This window comes from Ambystoma mexicanum, chromosome 13 (genome assembly GCF_040938575.1).
Source record: "Ambystoma mexicanum isolate Mex_15411 chromosome 13, UKY_AmexF1_1, whole genome shotgun sequence".
Classification (NCBI taxonomy): domain Eukaryota; kingdom Metazoa; phylum Chordata; class Amphibia; order Caudata; family Ambystomatidae; genus Ambystoma; species Ambystoma mexicanum.
The window spans coordinates 20,386,634-20,404,964 of NC_090938.1; the positions used below are offsets into that span (position 1 = coordinate 20,386,634).

General features: G+C 47.7%; 1 protein-coding gene across 3 annotated transcripts in view; it reads left to right on the forward strand.

The window, feature by feature from the left end:
* Positions 1-18,083, forward strand: part of LOC138520749 (gastricsin-like) — a 112,332-nt gene extending 94,249 nt beyond the window's left edge. For 2 of the 3 annotated variants that reach the window (XM_069633033.1, XM_069633032.1), the window contains exons 2-9: positions 9,067-9,205; positions 10,275-10,392; positions 11,823-11,941; positions 12,365-12,564; positions 13,581-13,703; positions 15,613-15,760; positions 16,085-16,183; positions 17,755-18,083. In XM_069633033.1, the coding sequence (XP_069489134.1) occupies positions 10,275-10,392; positions 11,823-11,941; positions 12,365-12,564; positions 13,581-13,703; positions 15,613-15,760; positions 16,085-16,183; positions 17,755-17,907 (960 nt within the window). In that variant the 5' untranslated portion in view covers positions 9,067-9,205 and the 3' untranslated portion in view covers positions 17,908-18,083. Of the gene's footprint in view, positions 1-6,410; positions 6,793-7,535; positions 7,539-9,066; positions 9,206-10,274; positions 10,393-11,822; positions 11,942-12,364; positions 12,565-13,580; positions 13,704-15,612; positions 15,761-16,084; positions 16,184-17,754 lie in introns of those variants that run through there. The other variant, XM_069633034.1, reaches the window with a different exon arrangement.
* The last annotated feature ends 248 nt before the right edge of the window (positions 18,084-18,331 follow it).

Here is an 18,331-nt window from a genome sequence, read left to right on the forward strand (position 1 = left end):
CCAATGTGGGAAGGATCGATTGCCACTGTGTTACTGCTCTTGGTTCATACAACAAAGCAGCATCAGTAAAGAAAGCACAGCCGATAAGTCAGTGAAAATGATACCAAACCAGCCTGTGTTTTGAACCAAGGTTGCAAGTGGCAACATTGTATGAAGATATCTAAGAGAACAGTGTGTGAGACGTATGTGGCGAGCAATGCAAATATAATTTGAAACCAAAGGAGTGACTGAACTTTGGAAAGCCAAGAACACATACCGTAGACAGAGTGGTCCGGCACTACGTGTGACTCATTCGAAAGGCTCTGTTAGGTATCCAACTAATGCTAAGTGTGAGAAAAAGGGACTCTTGAGATCGAAGTGGTCCTGCAACAGGTCAAGCTAATCCCTGTGCACATTCGAAAGTCTTTGATGGTTTAATGTATATTGCAATTGGTCCGAGCCCGGCTGAGGGGGATCTGGAGTGAACCGTGAATCACCCGGAAAATAATATTCTCTGAACATTGTAATAAGAGGATCTGAGCCCGGAAGAGGGGGATCCAACGTTGAACTTTTGTTTTTGAAAGGGATCTGAGTCCGGCTGAGGGGGATTCAGGGTGAACACCCAAATTGAATACTTGTAAAAGGAAAATAACTTTTGCATCTTGTTTTTTGTACCTCAGGCCTTCTGAATCAAGAGACTTTTTAAGAAGTAAAGAGACTTGGAAACAGAAGGTTCTGATGTTGGTTATGGAACTGTATCTTCGTGACGCAAAAGCCAGAGTGTGTGCTTTGCTTGAGTGAACCGCCTTGCCCCATGATCAAAACGTGGGGAAGGGAGGGCAACGACTCGAACACTCAGACATATCATTTTGTGAACCCTTCTTTCTTTTTCATGAACACTACCCCACACTATTTGTAAATTAGCAGTAACGATTGGCAATTTGGTTTTTTAGTATAGGCCCTTTTATTTTGACAAGACTCCACAAGGACTGTATTATTATTATTTGATGGTCATAGCTTGCTCCCATCTGTAGATTTAGGTTTAGATAGGCCTTTATCACACCCTTGTGAAAGTTCAATAAACACCCTTGAACGGTGGTCACTTGTGTCTGTCTTACTGTTGATACCACACCTTCCTTACACCTTGCACACTGTGGACTATAGCTGTGTTGGTGTATAATGTAAGGAAAGCATGGTGTCAAACAGTGAAGACGGACACAATTGATCACAGTTCAAGGGTATTTATTGAACTTCAATTTGGTTTAAAAAATGCCTATCTAATCCTAAATCTAAAGATGTGGGAGCAAGCAAAGACCTTCAAATAATAATAACACAGTCCTAGTAGAGTCTGGTCAAAATAAAAGGGCCTATACTAAAAAACCTGTTGCCAATCCTTACTTCTAACAACAAATAGTGTGAGAAACAATGTTATGCAAAAGAAAAGTGTTCGAGAAATGATATGTTAGGGTAGCTGAGCCATTAGCTTCCCTTCCCCATGTTGTCAGCTTGGGACAAGGCGGTACACTCAAGCTTAGCACATACTCTGCCTTTTCCAGCATGTGGATTCAGTTCAGAATCTCAGTATCAGGGCCTTCTTGCCAAAGTCTCTTTGCCATTCAAAGTCTCTTATTTCAGACGGTCTTATGTGACAAACAAATATGAACGTTCCTTCTTTATCAGGATTTTCACATGCACAATTTCACAGATGATTTACTAGTCACCCCAGCTCACCCTCTGTCGGGCTCAGATCCACTTTAACACAAAACCTTCAATTGGTCTCCCTCTGCTGGGCTCAGACCAAATGTATCTCTTTTTCTAAACTTTATTTACTGTATCAAAATTGAAGACTTTTGACTGTGCACAGGATTTTGGCTTGACCCATCACATGACCACTTCGATTTACAATGCTCGATTCTCTTCTTAATGTAACCCTTTAACTTTCACTTCTGTACTTCTCAGCTGGCTACCTTGCAGAGACCTTCATTTGAGCACCCACGCGGTGCCGTACCACTCATCTCTTCAAAGTTCAAACACTCATCAGCAGTTCAACTTTACTTGCGTCTTTTATCATATGCGTTTTAACAATGTTCATTCCAGCACTCGCGCTACAATGCTGCTGCTTGCAACCTTGGCTTCAACACAGACTGGTCTTGTATCGGTCTACCCAACTCACCGGCTGTGTTGATTTCACTGGCGCTGTCTTTTTCTTGGAACCAAGGATGGTACCACAGCCGCCGCTGCTCCTTCCCGCCTTGATTAGTGACAGAGGAGAGCCCCGGGTATCTTCGACACACAATGACACACAATACAGGATTCTTCAGCCTGGCTTCCTGATCTTACGCTTTGCAATCTCAAGGGTTCTTGAAAATAACGGTTTTCTATTGGAAAGGTCAAGGGATCTTCCCTCCTTGCGATCCCCTCCTGGTTTGCCGTCTTTCTTCTCTTGTTCAGCTGCCGTCTCGAAACTGCTGTTTCCTCGTGCGATTTGCTTCGCTCAGAGTGCGCCTTTGTGCTCAGCCTTCTATCCGTGTGGGAAGCTTAATGGAAGTCAGTTTTGAGTGATGGCCAGTAATTGCCTGACCTCGCCTGACCATTGTATTGGGACATGTCAGGTATACTGCTCGGCAGTTAGTCTGTTTTCTCCCAGAGCTGGCTGTCCATGTGAAAGTGTTTGTGTAGGAAAAGGGGGGAGAGTTCCTACGTATCCTATCTGATAGAATGGGGTAAAGGTGTTACAGGGAAGGGGATACTGCATCTCGCATCCGGTCTCCCACTCCCTGAAGACCTCTAACCCAGGCGATCCTCATGCACTGGTCCACCCCCAGGAACTGGATCCAAAAGTGATGGCCGTGTTCTTGCTGCCTGGATTACAGATCCCCGGGTACTAGTGGATGAGACACCTTCTGCTTTCTCACAATAGCCACTAACGCTTGATGAGCTTCAACTATGTTCATCTTGTTCTGGTGGGTGGGCAGGCACATTATCCATTGTCTTTGATCCAATTTCCATTAGATCCATTGTGGCGGTCAATTCTGGTGGAATTTCTGAACATTTGATGGCATAGTGGCCAGTGTACACTGATAGGCTGCTTTTGCAACAGGGCAGCACTAGTTTTCCGTGGACGTGATAGCAGTGCAATTCGTGGATTGGCGTTGTTTCCGGAGATGTACAGAACGTTGCTTTCACCAAATTCATTATAGGCAGAAACATAGCCTTCTCTGAGCTGCTGCTGGTCTGACGGTTCTTCAGTGGATTGGTGACGTAAAAGGTTTTGCCGTCACACTTATAAATGTGCTCCAATACATACAGTTTCTGGATTGGGACAATCTAACCTGTTGTTTGATTTGAAGGCAGCCCATGTAGTTGGTTTAAAGAGAATCTTGGAAGCAGCATCAGTTTAATAGGCTCCTGTGTGTATAGGAGAAGATAGGGGTTGGCAGGTGGGCACAAGGGCACCTGATCCAAGTGATTGAGCCATAGATTACCCAGTAACACAGGGGGGTCTTTAACCAAAGCATCTGACGGTGTAAGGCACCGCAGCTTCTAGGATCATGAATGAGGTAACAAAGGTGGGGGTCTTTCTTGTGATATTTCCCAGGGACCTATGAGACAGGCACTCAAATCTCAGCACAGCTGTAGAAAGGGGGTGAGGGTGGGGAGGCAGCGGGATGGATTCTGGGTGCCTGCAGTCTTAGGTTTAGTTTACTTTGACAGTCCTATGGAGGCCTCATGGAATTGGTCTTACTCATTGGGTACTTCTTAAAGAGATGAATTCTTGGGTCTTCTCTGAAAAGGATTAGGGACGGTTCTGAGATGCCTTGTTGCCCAGCTGTGCTCAATAGACGCTAACCCTTTTCTGCTGGATTCAATGTTCCACACTTTTGAGACCTTCTCCGGACCTTGCGCTCTTGGACAAAGACATGAATGAAGTCAAAGGGTCTCCTGAACTAGACTAGAGAGGTTAAGGTGATGCAGCAGGATGTATTTCACAAGTTGGTTTATCTTCCTCTCAGTGTGGCTTTATGTCTCTTTACAAACCACAATAACCTATTGGCTGATCGGGTGATTATTGATATATACTGTGGGTCGATGGTGAGGTTCCTGCCTTTTAAGTCTGAATTAAAAGAGGTGCGGGATGAAGCAGTGCAAAAGATTGAAAGCTGAGCCTCTCAAGGGCACAGCCAGACATGCAAGGGACCTTGAAGTTTGTGTTTGGGACATATCGGATAAGAAGCCGATTAGAATGTTATTCGGAAAATAGAAGCTGCTGCTCTCCGCATGGCACCGCAACCCAGGTGGAAAAAGCCAGAACAGACCATTTCACTGCCAAGTGAAAGCTTGAAAGGAAGAAGCTGTACCACTCCTTTGTGCCCCTCTGTATCCTACTCCCCGCTGTACATCTGTTCTGTTGTTATTTCTGAAAAGTGCTCCATTATGCATCTGTTCTGTTGTTCACCTCTGTAAAGTGCTGTGTTCCTTCTCAAAGCTAGGTCTGCCTCAATAAATACCATAATAATGAAAGCTTGCATTCCTGCTGGGGGTTCAAATGCCATGTTCGGTCACTGGGTCAAGATCAGTGTCATCCATTATTATTATTCCAGTCAAGAGGACAAATGGTTATGCTTCATTCTGAGAGGTCCCAGAGTCCTTATTTGACCTCAATGGTCATAGCACAGTGCCAGATGGCTTCCCAAAATCATGGAAATGTCACCCTGAAGGCCCTGCTTCATGGCCAATCTGTTCCCATTTATTGTCCCCTGATCGCTATTTCTTCCCATAACTATTTCTTCCCATAGCTCTCTGGTTCATCTTCCATCTCATGATCCTCCCGCATAGCTCTCTACATCATCCAGTCTTTCGTCCTTCCCTATAACTCCCTACATCACCAACTGATCTCTGTTTTCACCCTTGGCTATAGACATCTCCCTCTGATCACTGTTCCTGTGCTCCCAATCTTCCACTTCATCCTCAGGCCTCCGGTTCAACCCCTGTGGACCTCTACAGCAGTCTCTGATCTCTAGGTGTACCCTTCAGGCCTCTACATCATCCTCAAACCTCCAGTTCAACCCCTGTGGACCTCTACATCATCCTCTGATCAGTAGGTGGACCTTTTGGTTCTCTACCTCCTCAGACCTCCAGTTCAACCCCTGTGGACATCTACATCAGTCTCTGATCTCTAGGTGGACCCTTCAGGCCTCTACATCATCCTGAGACCTCCAGTTCAACCCCTGTGGACCTCTATATCAGCCTCCGATCTCTAGATGGACCCTTCAGGTCTTTACAGCATCCTAAGATCTCCAGTTCAACCCACGTGGACCTCGACATCAGCCTCTGATCAGTAGGTGGACCTTTCAGGTCTCTACCTCCTCAGACCTCCAGTTCAGCCCCTGTGGACATCTACATCAGTCTCTGATCTCTAGTTGGACCCTTCAGGCACCTACATCATCCTCAGACCTCCAGTCCAACCCCTGTGGACCTCTACATCATCCTCTGATCTCTAGCTGGACCCTTATGGTCTCTACATCATCCTCAGACCGCCAATTCAAAGCCTGTGGACCTGTACAACAGCCTCTGATCTCTAGTTGGACCTTTAGGACCTCCACCTCATCCTCAGACCCCTCAGACCTCCAGTTCAACCCCATGTGGACCTCTACATCAGCCTCTGATCTCTAGTTGGACCTTTCAGGTCTCTACATCATCCTCAGACCTCCTGTTCAAACCCTTAGGGTCTCTACAGTAGCCCCTGGTCTCTAGTTGAACCCTTAGGGTCTTTACATCATCCTCAGGCCTTCAGTTCAACCCCTGTGGACCTCTACATCAGCCTCTGATCTGTAGTTGGACCCTTACGGTCGCTACATCATCCTCAGACCGTCGGTTCAACCCTTGTGGACCTTGAAATCAACCTCTGATCTCTGGTTGGACTCTTAGAGTCTCTACATCATCCTCAGACCTCCAGTCCAACCCCTGTGGCCTGTGCACCAGTCTCTGATCTCTAGTTGGACCTTTAGGACCTCCACCTCATCCACAGACCTTCAGTTCAATCCCTGTGGACCTCTACATCAGACCTTTAGTTCCTCCCACATAATTTGTGACATCTCTTTCATTACAATAGCTCTATATGCCATCCTTCCATATCTGTTACTCTCTGGACTGTAGCCTATCCTTTTATGTCTTCCTCTTAGGATTGCACCTTCCTCTGTTGACTATAACATAACATAATAGGTTTATTTGTAGAGTGCACGTTCACCCCCAGAGGGGCATCTTGGCCCTGTTTACAGATAACAGGTGTTTATTATTACTCACCTTAATGGTACTCATGGGACTATCTCCCTCCCTCCCTCCCTCCCTTCTTTACTTCTCCTGTGTCCTCGGCTGATAGTCTTTCTCACGTCCTATTCCACTGCATGCTGTTGACACTGCACCCAATTAATGTTCAATGTCTCCCGTCTAGCTTGTCCTTTTGTCCTCCAGAAACACCACCGCACACTGACCTACAAGTCACAGGTCTGTGCCAGGATCTGAAGCCTTTCACAGATAGGGGCATTGAACAGTTTGCTGACATGTATATCTCGCCAGCTACAAACTTACAGATAAATAGTTGTTTGTAAATTGTGTGCTTTGGCAGAGGGTTACTCTCCCCAAGCCAGCAGCTGGATGGCTTCCAGATTCTCCAGGCTATATAGATCGGCCATTGGCACACCAGACCATAGGACAGGGTGCAGCATTGAACACTCGGACGCCGAGAATCTGAGCAGCCATGAAGTTCCTAATTCTTGCGCTGGTGTGCCTCCAGCTCTCAGAGGGGCTTATCAGGTGAGAATGCCTATCCCTTGCCCATGCAAGACCGCACCATCTCCACTGGCCATCTCTGTAGATGTGACCTGGCCTTCAGTAACTTCTCCACTTCAGGCCAGGCGCAATGGGAAATGACTGAGAGCCTGCACCTGCTGGCGGTTCAGTCTGTTTACCAAGGTATGATGGACCAGAACACCTCATCGCCCACACAGTTGAACTGTGATCTTAATAGTTTCTTAAAGGGCAAGCAATTACTGACCCAGGGATGCAATAGAGAACTGAGGTTTTGTGCTGAAACACTCTTTGGTCTGTGAGTGTCACAGTGAGTAGGAAATGAAGCATTTGAAATTGGCCTCACTCTCAGAACCTGAGTCCGTCTCATCAGGACATGGCTTCCACATACTGCCAGAGCCCTGCCTGCAGTGAGTGTCGCACCCTTTTATAGACGCCAGCCCCAGCACCAGGCCATGAGTGGGTTTCAGTGGGGTGTCCTTAGAACCCACTGTAATAAGCATATGCAGGTTGTGGTCACTCTATTTGGTACAGCAAAGGGACATCATGACAATCTCACCAAGGTTGAGTCCGAGGGGCTCAATATTTTTAAAAAATCTATGATTTATTGTTGTAAGTCCTTTTTTACATTATAAATATAATTTGCGTATCCTTGTTATGTTCTCAACACCAAGTTCTTTGTATCCTCTTATCCTCTTTTCAGTGTGGTTAACGATCAAATAATATTGGTTCGTAAGTGTACGTTTCAGTAAGTCAGTGCCATTTTTATTTACTGAACAATATCTTTTGATCGTTAATTTAAGAAATAGTTTTTACGATGTATATTTACTAAGCAGCCGTCTTCATTCAAATTTGGACAAATATTCCCGCTGATGAGCTACCAAGAGTCGGGAAACACGTGTAGATGGTAAGAGGCTAATAACATTGCAATGTTGAGAATTTTAAGAGGACATTAATAATTACATTATTAAAAGGTTTAAAGGACATCAATATTGTGAACTTTAGTGGGATACTTGATGTATATCTATGATATAAAAAATAATTTACAATAAATTCTTGATTTTTTGTTGTTGAAAAAGATGTGAAACAAGGTGTTTAGTTTTGGTTACCTAATCGCAAAAACCCCATATTAAAACAAAAGTTAATAAACATGCATTTAAGAGAAATTCGAATTCCAGGCTTTCCCCCGATACGTCTTGAAAAGAATAATAAATCACACTGAAAATTATTTTAAAAAATGGTACATATTTTGTAAGAGTGACAGCATTTCATTGCCACTGGGAACTTGCATTGGGTGGAAAGCAGTTTGGCAATACTCAATCAGAGCATTGCTACGGATCTATTAAATTTGCTAAGTATTGCCATTTGGGAGATTTGTAGATTGTATCATATGCTGGGCACTTTGGCGTCGATGTGCCCTCTTATTGATATTGTTGGAAATCAAGTACCTTCAATACATGGAAGATTGGTTGTGAAAGTTAAATTCCATAAAAACAATAGCCTGAAAAACATCTCCACACGTATTCCTTAATTCAAAAAATGATGTTTAACAGAAAGATCCAATTGATGAAATTGATATGATCCTTGGAGGAAGAACCGAAAATGAAGAGCTGTTCATCGGGCACGCTCTCAGGGTGCCACTTATCCACTCTTCCCGTCAATCTCTGCGATTCCAAATTCACATAAGACATGACTTTAAATACTAGTTGCAAATGATCTGTGTGCCCAATGGCAAAAAATGCCATTGGTTGGGTTACTTCTTCGTCTTGGTGTTGATGTTAAATTATCATTTTTTAATGACAGCACAATTGAACCTAAATGAACCCCTTCTGAAGTCAATAGACAGCAAGGAGCGGATATCAGACTTGGGTGGGTTTGGATTGGAGCTGTTTCTGGGTCTCTCTGTGTTACACTGAATGCTTGTAATATCATAGAAAGCACACCCTCTCTTTGATAATTAATTGTTCTCCATTTTTGACATCGCATACCACTGGCCACTGCGCATTTCAACTCATCTCATTGATTTCTCTGACTGGTTGGAATGTCATAGACCAGGAATGCTTCCATCAGCAATCTCATATTCTGGGTCTATGGCATCAGAAACCACCAGTATTTAAAATTGTAACAAAGCAGTTGACAGTTCTAAGTGTACACACACACATGTATGTCCTCCTGGGTGGTGATCTTCTGTTCAACACCTGCTTGGAGAAAAGTGTCTTATTGGGGTGAGGGTCTTGCCTTCCACATTCACTCATATATTTGGTTTTGACTTGCTTGCAGGGTCCCTTTGAAGAGGTTCAAGTCCATAAGGGAGACCAGGGCTGAGCATGGGCTGAGGTCCCCTTACGTGGACCCAGGAACCAAGTATGGGCTGAATAACTTTGCTGTTGCCTACGAACCTTTGGCCAACTACAATGATGTGAGTAACACCGCCTGCTCTTTATCCTTCTTTCTGCCCTCAAACCCTCCCGCCAACTTCTTCTCTTCTTCTCCTTCTACTTGCCTCCACTTGTCTCCAGCATCTCTTGTGTCAGACGACAGTGTGTTGGAGATTCTGCACTTTACGATGAAGATGAGAGATGGGCCCATTGTGAATGTTTGCCATCTTTCACAAAGGCTGCAATCCTGAAAGGCTCAGTAGAGTTGAGGCTGAGACCTACGTTTGAAGACTGACACCGGAGCGTAGACACTTTTAGAGAAGATTGAAAAGAACCCGTTTAGTTAGTAGATAGAATGATCAGTTGCATTCGTTGTCCTACAGCAGGTGTTGGCCATATTGCCACTCGCAGTTGCTTGTCGGACATCTGGCGTCTAGAAGCCTCAGAGCTAGGCGTTGAAGAAATGATGCTCACTGGCCCAGCTTTCAGAAGATAGGGGGCTCTTAGTGGGGCTTGAGGAAGTCTTAGAGGTTGGAATCCTCCCTCGGCTCTCAAGGCCCTCTGAGTGCCAGAACCGAATACACATAGCCGTACAGGTTGTCACACCTATGTTGCAGCGTGTCCCTTTTGAATCCGCTGTGGGTATGTTCATGGGCTTCATTGCGTCCATTGGTGGTTCTTCTTCTCTTGATGATTGGTTACTCGTACATGCTACCATCACTCTGTCCGGGGCTTTAGGGCTTCTGTTGGCTCATTAACCCCCTGCTTTTCTTCACTGCCATACCCTCCAAATTTCCACCAATCTTCTTTTCCCTAAAAGATACAGTTAATACCAATCTCTCCTTGTGTCCTGGATCACGCGAGGAATGCGCGTCTGACTGTCCCCATCCCTGGTTTATTTCTTAGCGCGTAACCCAGTTACTTCAACAGGAAGAGCAGGAATTAAATATTCCCTGTATGAGGACACAGCGGGCGCCAGGCGGCTGCATGAGTGTCCCGGATTCTCCCCCTGGCCTCCTCTGTTTTCCAAGTGCATGTGAAAGGCCCTGGATTCTGAGATGAAATAGAATGGTCTTGTAAGCAACCGCATGCTCTCATTCTCCTTCACAGATGTCATATTATGGCGAGATCAGCATTGGCACTCCTGCTCAGAACTTCCTGGTGCTCTTCGACACCGGCTCCTCCAACCTCTGGGTGGCCTCCACCTACTGCCAGAGCCAGGCCTGCAGTGAGTATTTCACCCTGTGTCCAATTGGAATACAGCATCCATGTACTGCTAGAGCCTGGCCTACAGTGAGTGTCCCAAGGGAACATGGCTTCCATGTGCTGACATAGCCCTGCCTGCAGTGAGTATCCCACCCAGTGTCCAATGGGAATACAGCCTCCATGTACTGCTAGAGCCTGGCCTACAGTGAGTGTCCCAAGGGAACAAGGCTTCCATGTGCTAACATAGCCCTGCCTGCAGAGTATCCCACCCAGTGCCCAATGGGAATACAGCCTCCATGTACTGCTAGAGCCTGGCCTACAGTGAGTGTCCCAAGGGAACATGGCTTCCATGTGCTAACATAGCCCTGCCTGCAGTGAGTATCCCACCCAGTGCCCAATGGGAATATAGCCTCCATGTACTGCTAGAGCCTGGCCTACAGTGAGTGTCCCAAGGGAACATGGCTTGCATGTGCTGACATAGCCCTGCCTGCAGTGAGTATCCCACCCAGTGTCCCATAGGAACATGGCCGCCGCATACTTCCAGTGCAAAGCCTGCTGTGAAAGTCACACACAGTGCCCCAACGGAAAATGGCCACCACTACATTAAATAGACATTTGCATGACTGAGAAGCCTCCAGATCTGGGGAGTGGGAACACCTTAGCACTGGCTGACAACATGATCATCTAACGTAAGGTAGTCTTGTGTGTGCACAGCCACTGAACTCCAGACCAGCCGAGGGCTGGTGCTGAACATGCTTAAGGTATGGTGGGCCATTCCAACCCAAAACTGTAAGTCTTGGAGGAATGCCTGGATCTACTGCTCCAGGAAGTGATAGACACCAGCGGTGGTGGGCCAATCTCAAGAATGCCCCATATGTGTAGATTGGAGGAAAGAGGGGGGATATGAGAGAGGTAGAACATATTACAGGGAATATACTCTGCACAATAGGCTGCATTCTTCTAGATAGACTGCTAGTACTAGCAGTCACAGTGTGAAACCGGAGGGGTGTGGTCTCCATAGGACTGGACTAGTGGGGTTAAAGGGCAAGTGCTTTAACCCCACTAGTCCATCATAAGACTAGATCAGGAGGCTTCAGGGGTCAGCATTTGCCATCAGTCTGGACAAGGTCCCCATAAGACTGAATTACTGTATGGGGGCTTCAGGGGTGGGAGGTGACCGTGGATCAGGAGGCTTACCGGCTTCATCAGGGAATGCTAGCGGCCACGTGCTGATGCTTGTGGGGGAAATGGACAGGTTGAAAGGGGCTGGCAGCCTTTACCTGAGGTCAATTCCTCTGTACGTGGTGCGTCGATTACTATTTTGAAATACCACTGTTTTTCATGACATCAGCCATGAAGGGCGGTGTGGGTAGATCTCTGCTGGTTGGAGCAGGACAGTGTTTATCTGTGCCCTGAAATAAAACATTAACTGTTGTCTATTATCTGTCACAGCCAACCATCCACTATTCAACCCCAGCCAGTCATCCACCTACACCAGCAACAACCAGCAGTTCTCCCTGCAGTATGGGACTGGTAGCCTGACGGGCATCTTGGGCTACGACACTGTGATGGTACGTGCCTTCGCTAGCCGCATGCCAGGGCCAAGGTGGACGCGGGCATATCCGTAACCATCTCTATTGAAAGGGGAAATGCAACTAATTAAACCTACGTATGTAAGCCTATGAACACATTTGTGTTTTGCACAGTTCACTGCACTAAATTGTCCAGGAAAGGGGGGGAGAGCCACTGGGGGCTGCGTTTAAAGATTTTTGGGGAGGTTCTTGTTAGTCCGATAGGTTGTGATGACTTCATTGTATGGTAGCCCACAAATCGAATCACAGAAAGCCCGTCTTGTGCTGCCTGAAAGCAAGAGAACATTAAATGGAGGCTACCAGCCCTGCCCGGGACTAGCATGGGCCACCTGGGTATCAGTTTTGATGACCACTTGCTCTCCAAACAGTCTTTGACTTCTTTTTGTTGACCCGCTCTTGCAGATTCAGGGCGTTGCCATCACCCAGCAGGAGTTTGGCCTGAGCGTGAACGAGCCTGGCTCAAACTTTGTCTACGCCCAGTTTGACGGGATCTTGGGTCTGGCCTACCCTGCCATCTCCGTGGAAGGGGCGACCACCGTCCTGCAGGGGCTGATGCAGCAGAACCTCCTATCACAACCAGTCTTTGGGTTCTACCTGAGTGGGTAAGGCTGCTTTCTTACTTGCCTGACACTATAAGCCCAAACACAAAATGCAGTCTCTAGACCCTCGGCCTTTACAACCAATAGGCAACCCGGTCCTATCTCCAGGGCTCAGTGGGCTTCTAAGAATTGCCAGTTGTCTTTGTTGCAGACCACAGCCTTTAAAAGTGGGTTTCATCAAACCAGCCTCTTTGTCAGTTTCAATTCCTCCAATAAACCTCTCCAGCACTTTTAGACCAGCCCTGAACTTCACTGCTACATTTCCTGGCCAGAACACAAGTGTGGCAGAAAATATCTCTGGGGATTGGCTGTGAGGGGTCTCTTTGGTTCACTCTGAGCGTTGCCTTCTTGACACCATTAGTCATTTGCCATTAATCCCCTGTGTTCTGCATTCAGATTGGACACTTCTCCAAAATGAGGCCTCTACGAGCAAAAGGTTTCATATCCGGGTTTCTGTCAGCGTCTCCATCTATGGCGTGCCAGGCCCACTTCTTGCCACCTGGAACAAAAACTGTTGCTAGTTCCACCATCGAGGTGTGCGTGTGTGTGTGTGCTCCATGCTTCTCAAACCCTGGTTTTCATGAACCTCACCCAAGGCATAGTCATACCACCAGATGGTGGTTTCTCAGGCCTCTCATAGACCCTGAATGCACGGTGGCCTATGCCACACGCTGTACCCAGATGTGGCGACCATCTAGGTGGCGTGGTTAAGCTCAGCCGCCATCACTTTCAAAGCTTTTGGTCTGCAACTGGAATGTTCTACCTTGAACCAAAAACATGGTTGATCATCATGGCTTCCCCAGGAGATAGAGCGCTCATTCTACTTCTACCCTAGGTAGTCTCTGAAGAAGCGCTGTGTGGTGGGATGCGCGGGGGTGGTGAGGGAGGGTGCAATTGCCGTTATCCACCTGTTCCTCATATTTCACAGTTCTATGTTAATAATAACATGCTTGCACATTCGACAGATTGGAATTTCAGGTCTGATATGTATGTAAATCTCTATGTTTGTAACTCATCAGCCAACCGAGCTCCCAGTCTGGAGGCGAAGTTGTGTTCGGAGGAGTGGATTCTAACTACTACTCCGGCCAGATCTACTGGACCCCGGTCACTCAGCAAGAGTACTGGCAAATCGGCATCCAAGGGTAGGTGCCAGTGCAATCAATGCTTTTACACCATGCTGTACTTCATTGCCCCATTTGACCACCTTCTGGGTGGCGCAGTGGGATGAAAGAATGGTTGTCCTACTTGACCACTTCCCCGGATATGTGCTGGTTACACCACTGAACTCCAACTGGTGGCGGCAGGGAGTGGGGTTGGGGGAAGTCACAAGCTGTGTATTGAGAGACCTGGTTAAGAAGGCTGCCAGAAGGCTTTGTGGTGTTTTTCTAGGCACCAGCTGGTCAGTAGCATGTTTTAGGTGCTTGCTTTATTGGACACACTGCAAGGGGCGTGTTTGATTTCTGAGGATCCCCCATTTGTAAGATGTAGCCGTCGCTGCAAGTTGCTGTCTCTCATAGTCTTGTTGCTCTAGAGACCATCCCCCATTCTGTAAAACCCAAAAGCTCTTCTGAGTTTCCCTACAAAGGCATCCCTTTTAATTCTGTTCCGCCCCGCCTTCTCCTTACAAGACATTTGGTGGCACTTTGCATCATCAGGTTTTTATGCTTTCATCGGGAGATACTGTCACTGCTTCTGGTTCAGAAAACACCCCAACTAGGTGTTTTCCCAAAGGGTTGATCACCAAGACCACTGGATCCTGAGAGCCACTGCACTGGGTGGATCTCAGGATCCTGAGAGCCACTGCACTGGTGGATCACAGGACCGTGAGAGCCACTGCGCTGGTGGATCTCAAGATCCTGAGAGCCACTGCACTGGGTGGATCTCAGGATCCTGAGAGCCACTGCACTGGTGGATCACAGGACCCTGAGAGCCACTGCACTGGTGGATATCAGGATCCTGAGAGCCACTGCACTGGGTGGATCTCAGGATCCTGAGAGCCAATGCACTGTTGGATCTCAGGATCCTGAGAGACACTGCACTGGTGGATCACAGGACCTTGAGAGCCACTGCACTGGTGGATCTCAGGATCCTGAGAGCCACTGCACTGGTGGATCACAGGACCCTGAGAACCACTGCACTGGTGGATCACAGAACCTTGAGAGCCACTGCACTGGTGGATCTCAGGATCCTGAGAGCCACTGCACTGGTGGATCACAGGACCCTGAGAGCCACTGCACTGGTGGATCACAGGACCTTGAGAGCCACTGCACTGGTGGATGTCAGGATCCTGAGAGCCACTGCACTGTTGGATCTCAGGATCCTGAGAGCCACTGCACTGGGTGGATCTCAGGATAGACCTCGAAAACTGGCCACCCTGTCTTCTCCACGAGGTTCCCGAGATGCCAAAGCGCATCTGATTTGGTCGCCCCTGTTTTGGAAATTTCTCTCAAGAGGGCCTGCAGATGGGCAATGCTTTCCTGTGTCAGTCCCTCTCTATATAGGAGCTTCTGTTTTACAATGGCCAGCATCCTTTTTCACATGTCCACAAGAGGGCGCTGTCACTCACTGAAATGTCCCTCTGTGGGTGATGCATGTTGGGTACTATGTCCTCTCCTGGTCTCCCCATTTCTTAGATTAACACCCTACTTCCTGTCTCAAGTTTCTAATTTAAGCCAACATCAAAAGAAGAGCACCGCTTGGCAGCAGAGAGTTGTCAATCTCCCCCCTTGTTCCCTTCCAGGCTTTTGTCTAGATACCTTGTATGACAAGCCTAGATTGATACCCTGCGGGACCTATTCCTGGAAAAGGGCTATGCTTGTGGAGACGGGACCTCTCTTTAAATGTTTGGGCGAAGGGGTTTACATGCAAGGTGGGGGTGTCTGGATAATGGATGACATTCTCTCTACCTTTCTGCAGCGAGGTGGTAGAGAGCATGACTGGCTGGCTGGTGTCTGACCAGCAATCTGCTTGCTATCCCTAGGCCTGGCCAGCATATAGAGGAACTTGCATCCATCGCCTTATGTAACTGTGACTTTGCCCCCGTGCACCCAGATTTGCCATCAATGGACAGGCCACCGGCTGGTGCAGCCAAGGATGCCAGGCTATCGTGGACACAGGCACGTCTCTTCTCACTGCCCCCCAGCAGGTCTTCGCCTCCCTTATGCAGTACGTCGGAGGTCAGCAGGACCAGAACGGACAGGCAAGTTCCCAAATGTCAAACCACGCTTAATACAACTTGGACAAGTACATAACGAGGCCACTGTGACCTTACACAACCCTACTTCCCCACGTGAGCGACACGGATTCGCTCTACTCGCCATATGTGTTCATGGTTTGAGGGGATCGTTTCCTGATTCCCCCCAGGGTGCAGGGATCCTCAGGTGCCCTGAATTCCCCACCACATTGTCCCATCCACTCAGCGGGGGGGGGGGGGGGGGGGGGAGTTGCAGGGGAGTCTTCTGTCAGCGTTTCATCTTGTGCTAATGGCTTGTTGTATCTGATTGTTGTTCTTTTGCGCCCACAGTATGCCGTAAGCTGCAGTAACATCCAGAGTATGCCAACCCTCAGTTTTACCATCAGTGGCGTCTCGTTCCCTCTGCCGCCATCTTCCTACGTTCTCCAGGTATGGCTATTCACGGAAATGCAACGCTTCTTAGAAGTTAAGGGCCAGACCACCCTTTGAGCAGGCTGTTCTCCTACATACTCGCTCTCTGGTGCTTCTCCGCCACTGAGTATCTTCTGTGTTTAACAGCCTTCTCATCTTCTCGTAGTGTTTAGCCCCACCTATTGTGGGCATCCACCTTTTTTCTGTTACGCTCTCAATGGTGTTTCTTTCTAACCAGTCCTCACGTAGCCTCAAATCAACACCGCTCCTCGTAGACCTACCACCATAAACAGAAGGTCCTCCTGTGGGGGATCTTCATCTTTCAGGCGGGGGATGGGGTCAAGCAGCCGAGACCATAGCCATGGAACCAAGGCACCCGAGTCCTTATGTCATCTCCCACTACCAAATGATGGGATCCTGGAATAGACTGCGGCCACTTGGACATAGGCTAAGCACCAAGACTAGGCTCTGATCAAACATCTGGCCCTTGAATGTCTCTTTCCTCGCACCTTCATCTTCTCCAGAGCGCAGGCATCTGTTTCCCTGCATCCCCCTTGAAGGGTTTATGGTGACTGCTCTGTGCCACCCCGACATGCCTAGAAAATCCCTTTTGCTCCATCCTTTCCTCTGTAAAGATATGCCCCACCATAACTGTACCCAGTACCTTGGTCACTCTCTTGCCCACACCTGTCTTGTCCCTTCTGTGTTCTTCCTGCAGGCTATACCGCTTCCTTTCCTCTCCCGCACCAAGTGGGCTCTCTTACTGTACACCTGCACTGCTCAGCACCCTGTGTTCCTCTAACATGGTCCCCAGTGTTGCCCCAGGTCCAACCCAAACATTCACTATGATGCCACTCTTAGTGTTGCTCCCAATCACGCCTCCTTCTAGCCGTAATGATCTGTGGAGGTCTATCCTAGAAGCGTTAGCGTTGTGTAGACATCTTTTGCACAGTTATGATATCTTGCAAGGATCTCTCATATAGCGTTCTTAGCCTCAGTGATTTGCTGTGTTCTCTTGCGCAGACCCGCTGCCTTGTATAGCCCTAGTTTCTTGTACAAGGGCCTGTTGTCTTACCAAGTTCTTCCATATACCCTTTGGTCCCTGATAGCGCACTCTTGTATAGCCCTAGAGTTTGGTATAAGTACCCTGTATAGACCCATTGTCTTACCAGCATTTTGCCCAATACCCTTAGTTCCTTGTGGAGCTCTCCTATGTAGCTCTAGCATTTTGTAGAACTCTCTTGAAACACTGGCATGTCATTTGGAGATCTTTGGTGTAATCCTAGTTTTTTAGAACTGTTAAGTAGCCTCTGTTTATAGCGCTCTCTCAACCTTCGTGTAGAGCTCTGGTGTAGTCTTTCTATGTTATTCTGGACTCTCGGGGGGGCCTAGTATCTTGCAGAGCTCATGTATGTCCCAGTATCTTGTAGAGAGTTCCTGCATGTTTTTTTAGCTCTTCTGAGCCCTATTGTGTTACCTTAGTTTGGGTATGTGCTCACGGATCTGATCAGTGCATGTGGATCCATGTGCCAATTGATCTGTTTCCCTACAAACAATTCTAACCAGAGCTCTTTGTTTTGTTTCCCCAGAACAATGGCTACTGCACAGTTGGCATCATGCCCACCTACTTGCCTTCCCAGAACGGGCAACCCCTCTGGATCCTGGGCGATGTCTTCCTCCGCGCCTACTACTCCGTCTACGACATCGGGAACAACCAAGTGGGCTTCGCCACCGCAGCCTAGAGTGGGATTGGCATCCGTACCGATTTTGGACACAGGTCCTTGGCTTCTGCCGAATGTTCCTTGCACACCCTGCTCCCCTATCCTCTTCACAGTGTGGAGACGTCCCCACCTGTAGAGTTGTAAAATGACTTGTCTGCTCATATACATTCTCTGCATCAATAAAAAAGCATGAAATAGAGCGTCTTCCTGAGTGTGTTTCATTGCTGTACTTTGTGTGACACCTTCTGGAGTAATGGGACCTAAGAAATAATTGCTCCATGTACTTGGTTTTGCAGAGGCTATGCACCAGCACACCTGCGCCCACCACCCCCAACTTCCTCTTGAAGCACATGCAGCCTGTGATAGGTTTGCATTGGTGGTGGAGGGTGCCACAGCTAACGGGAGGCAGTCAATGTTAGAGGCATTATGTGGCGTGGACAGAGAT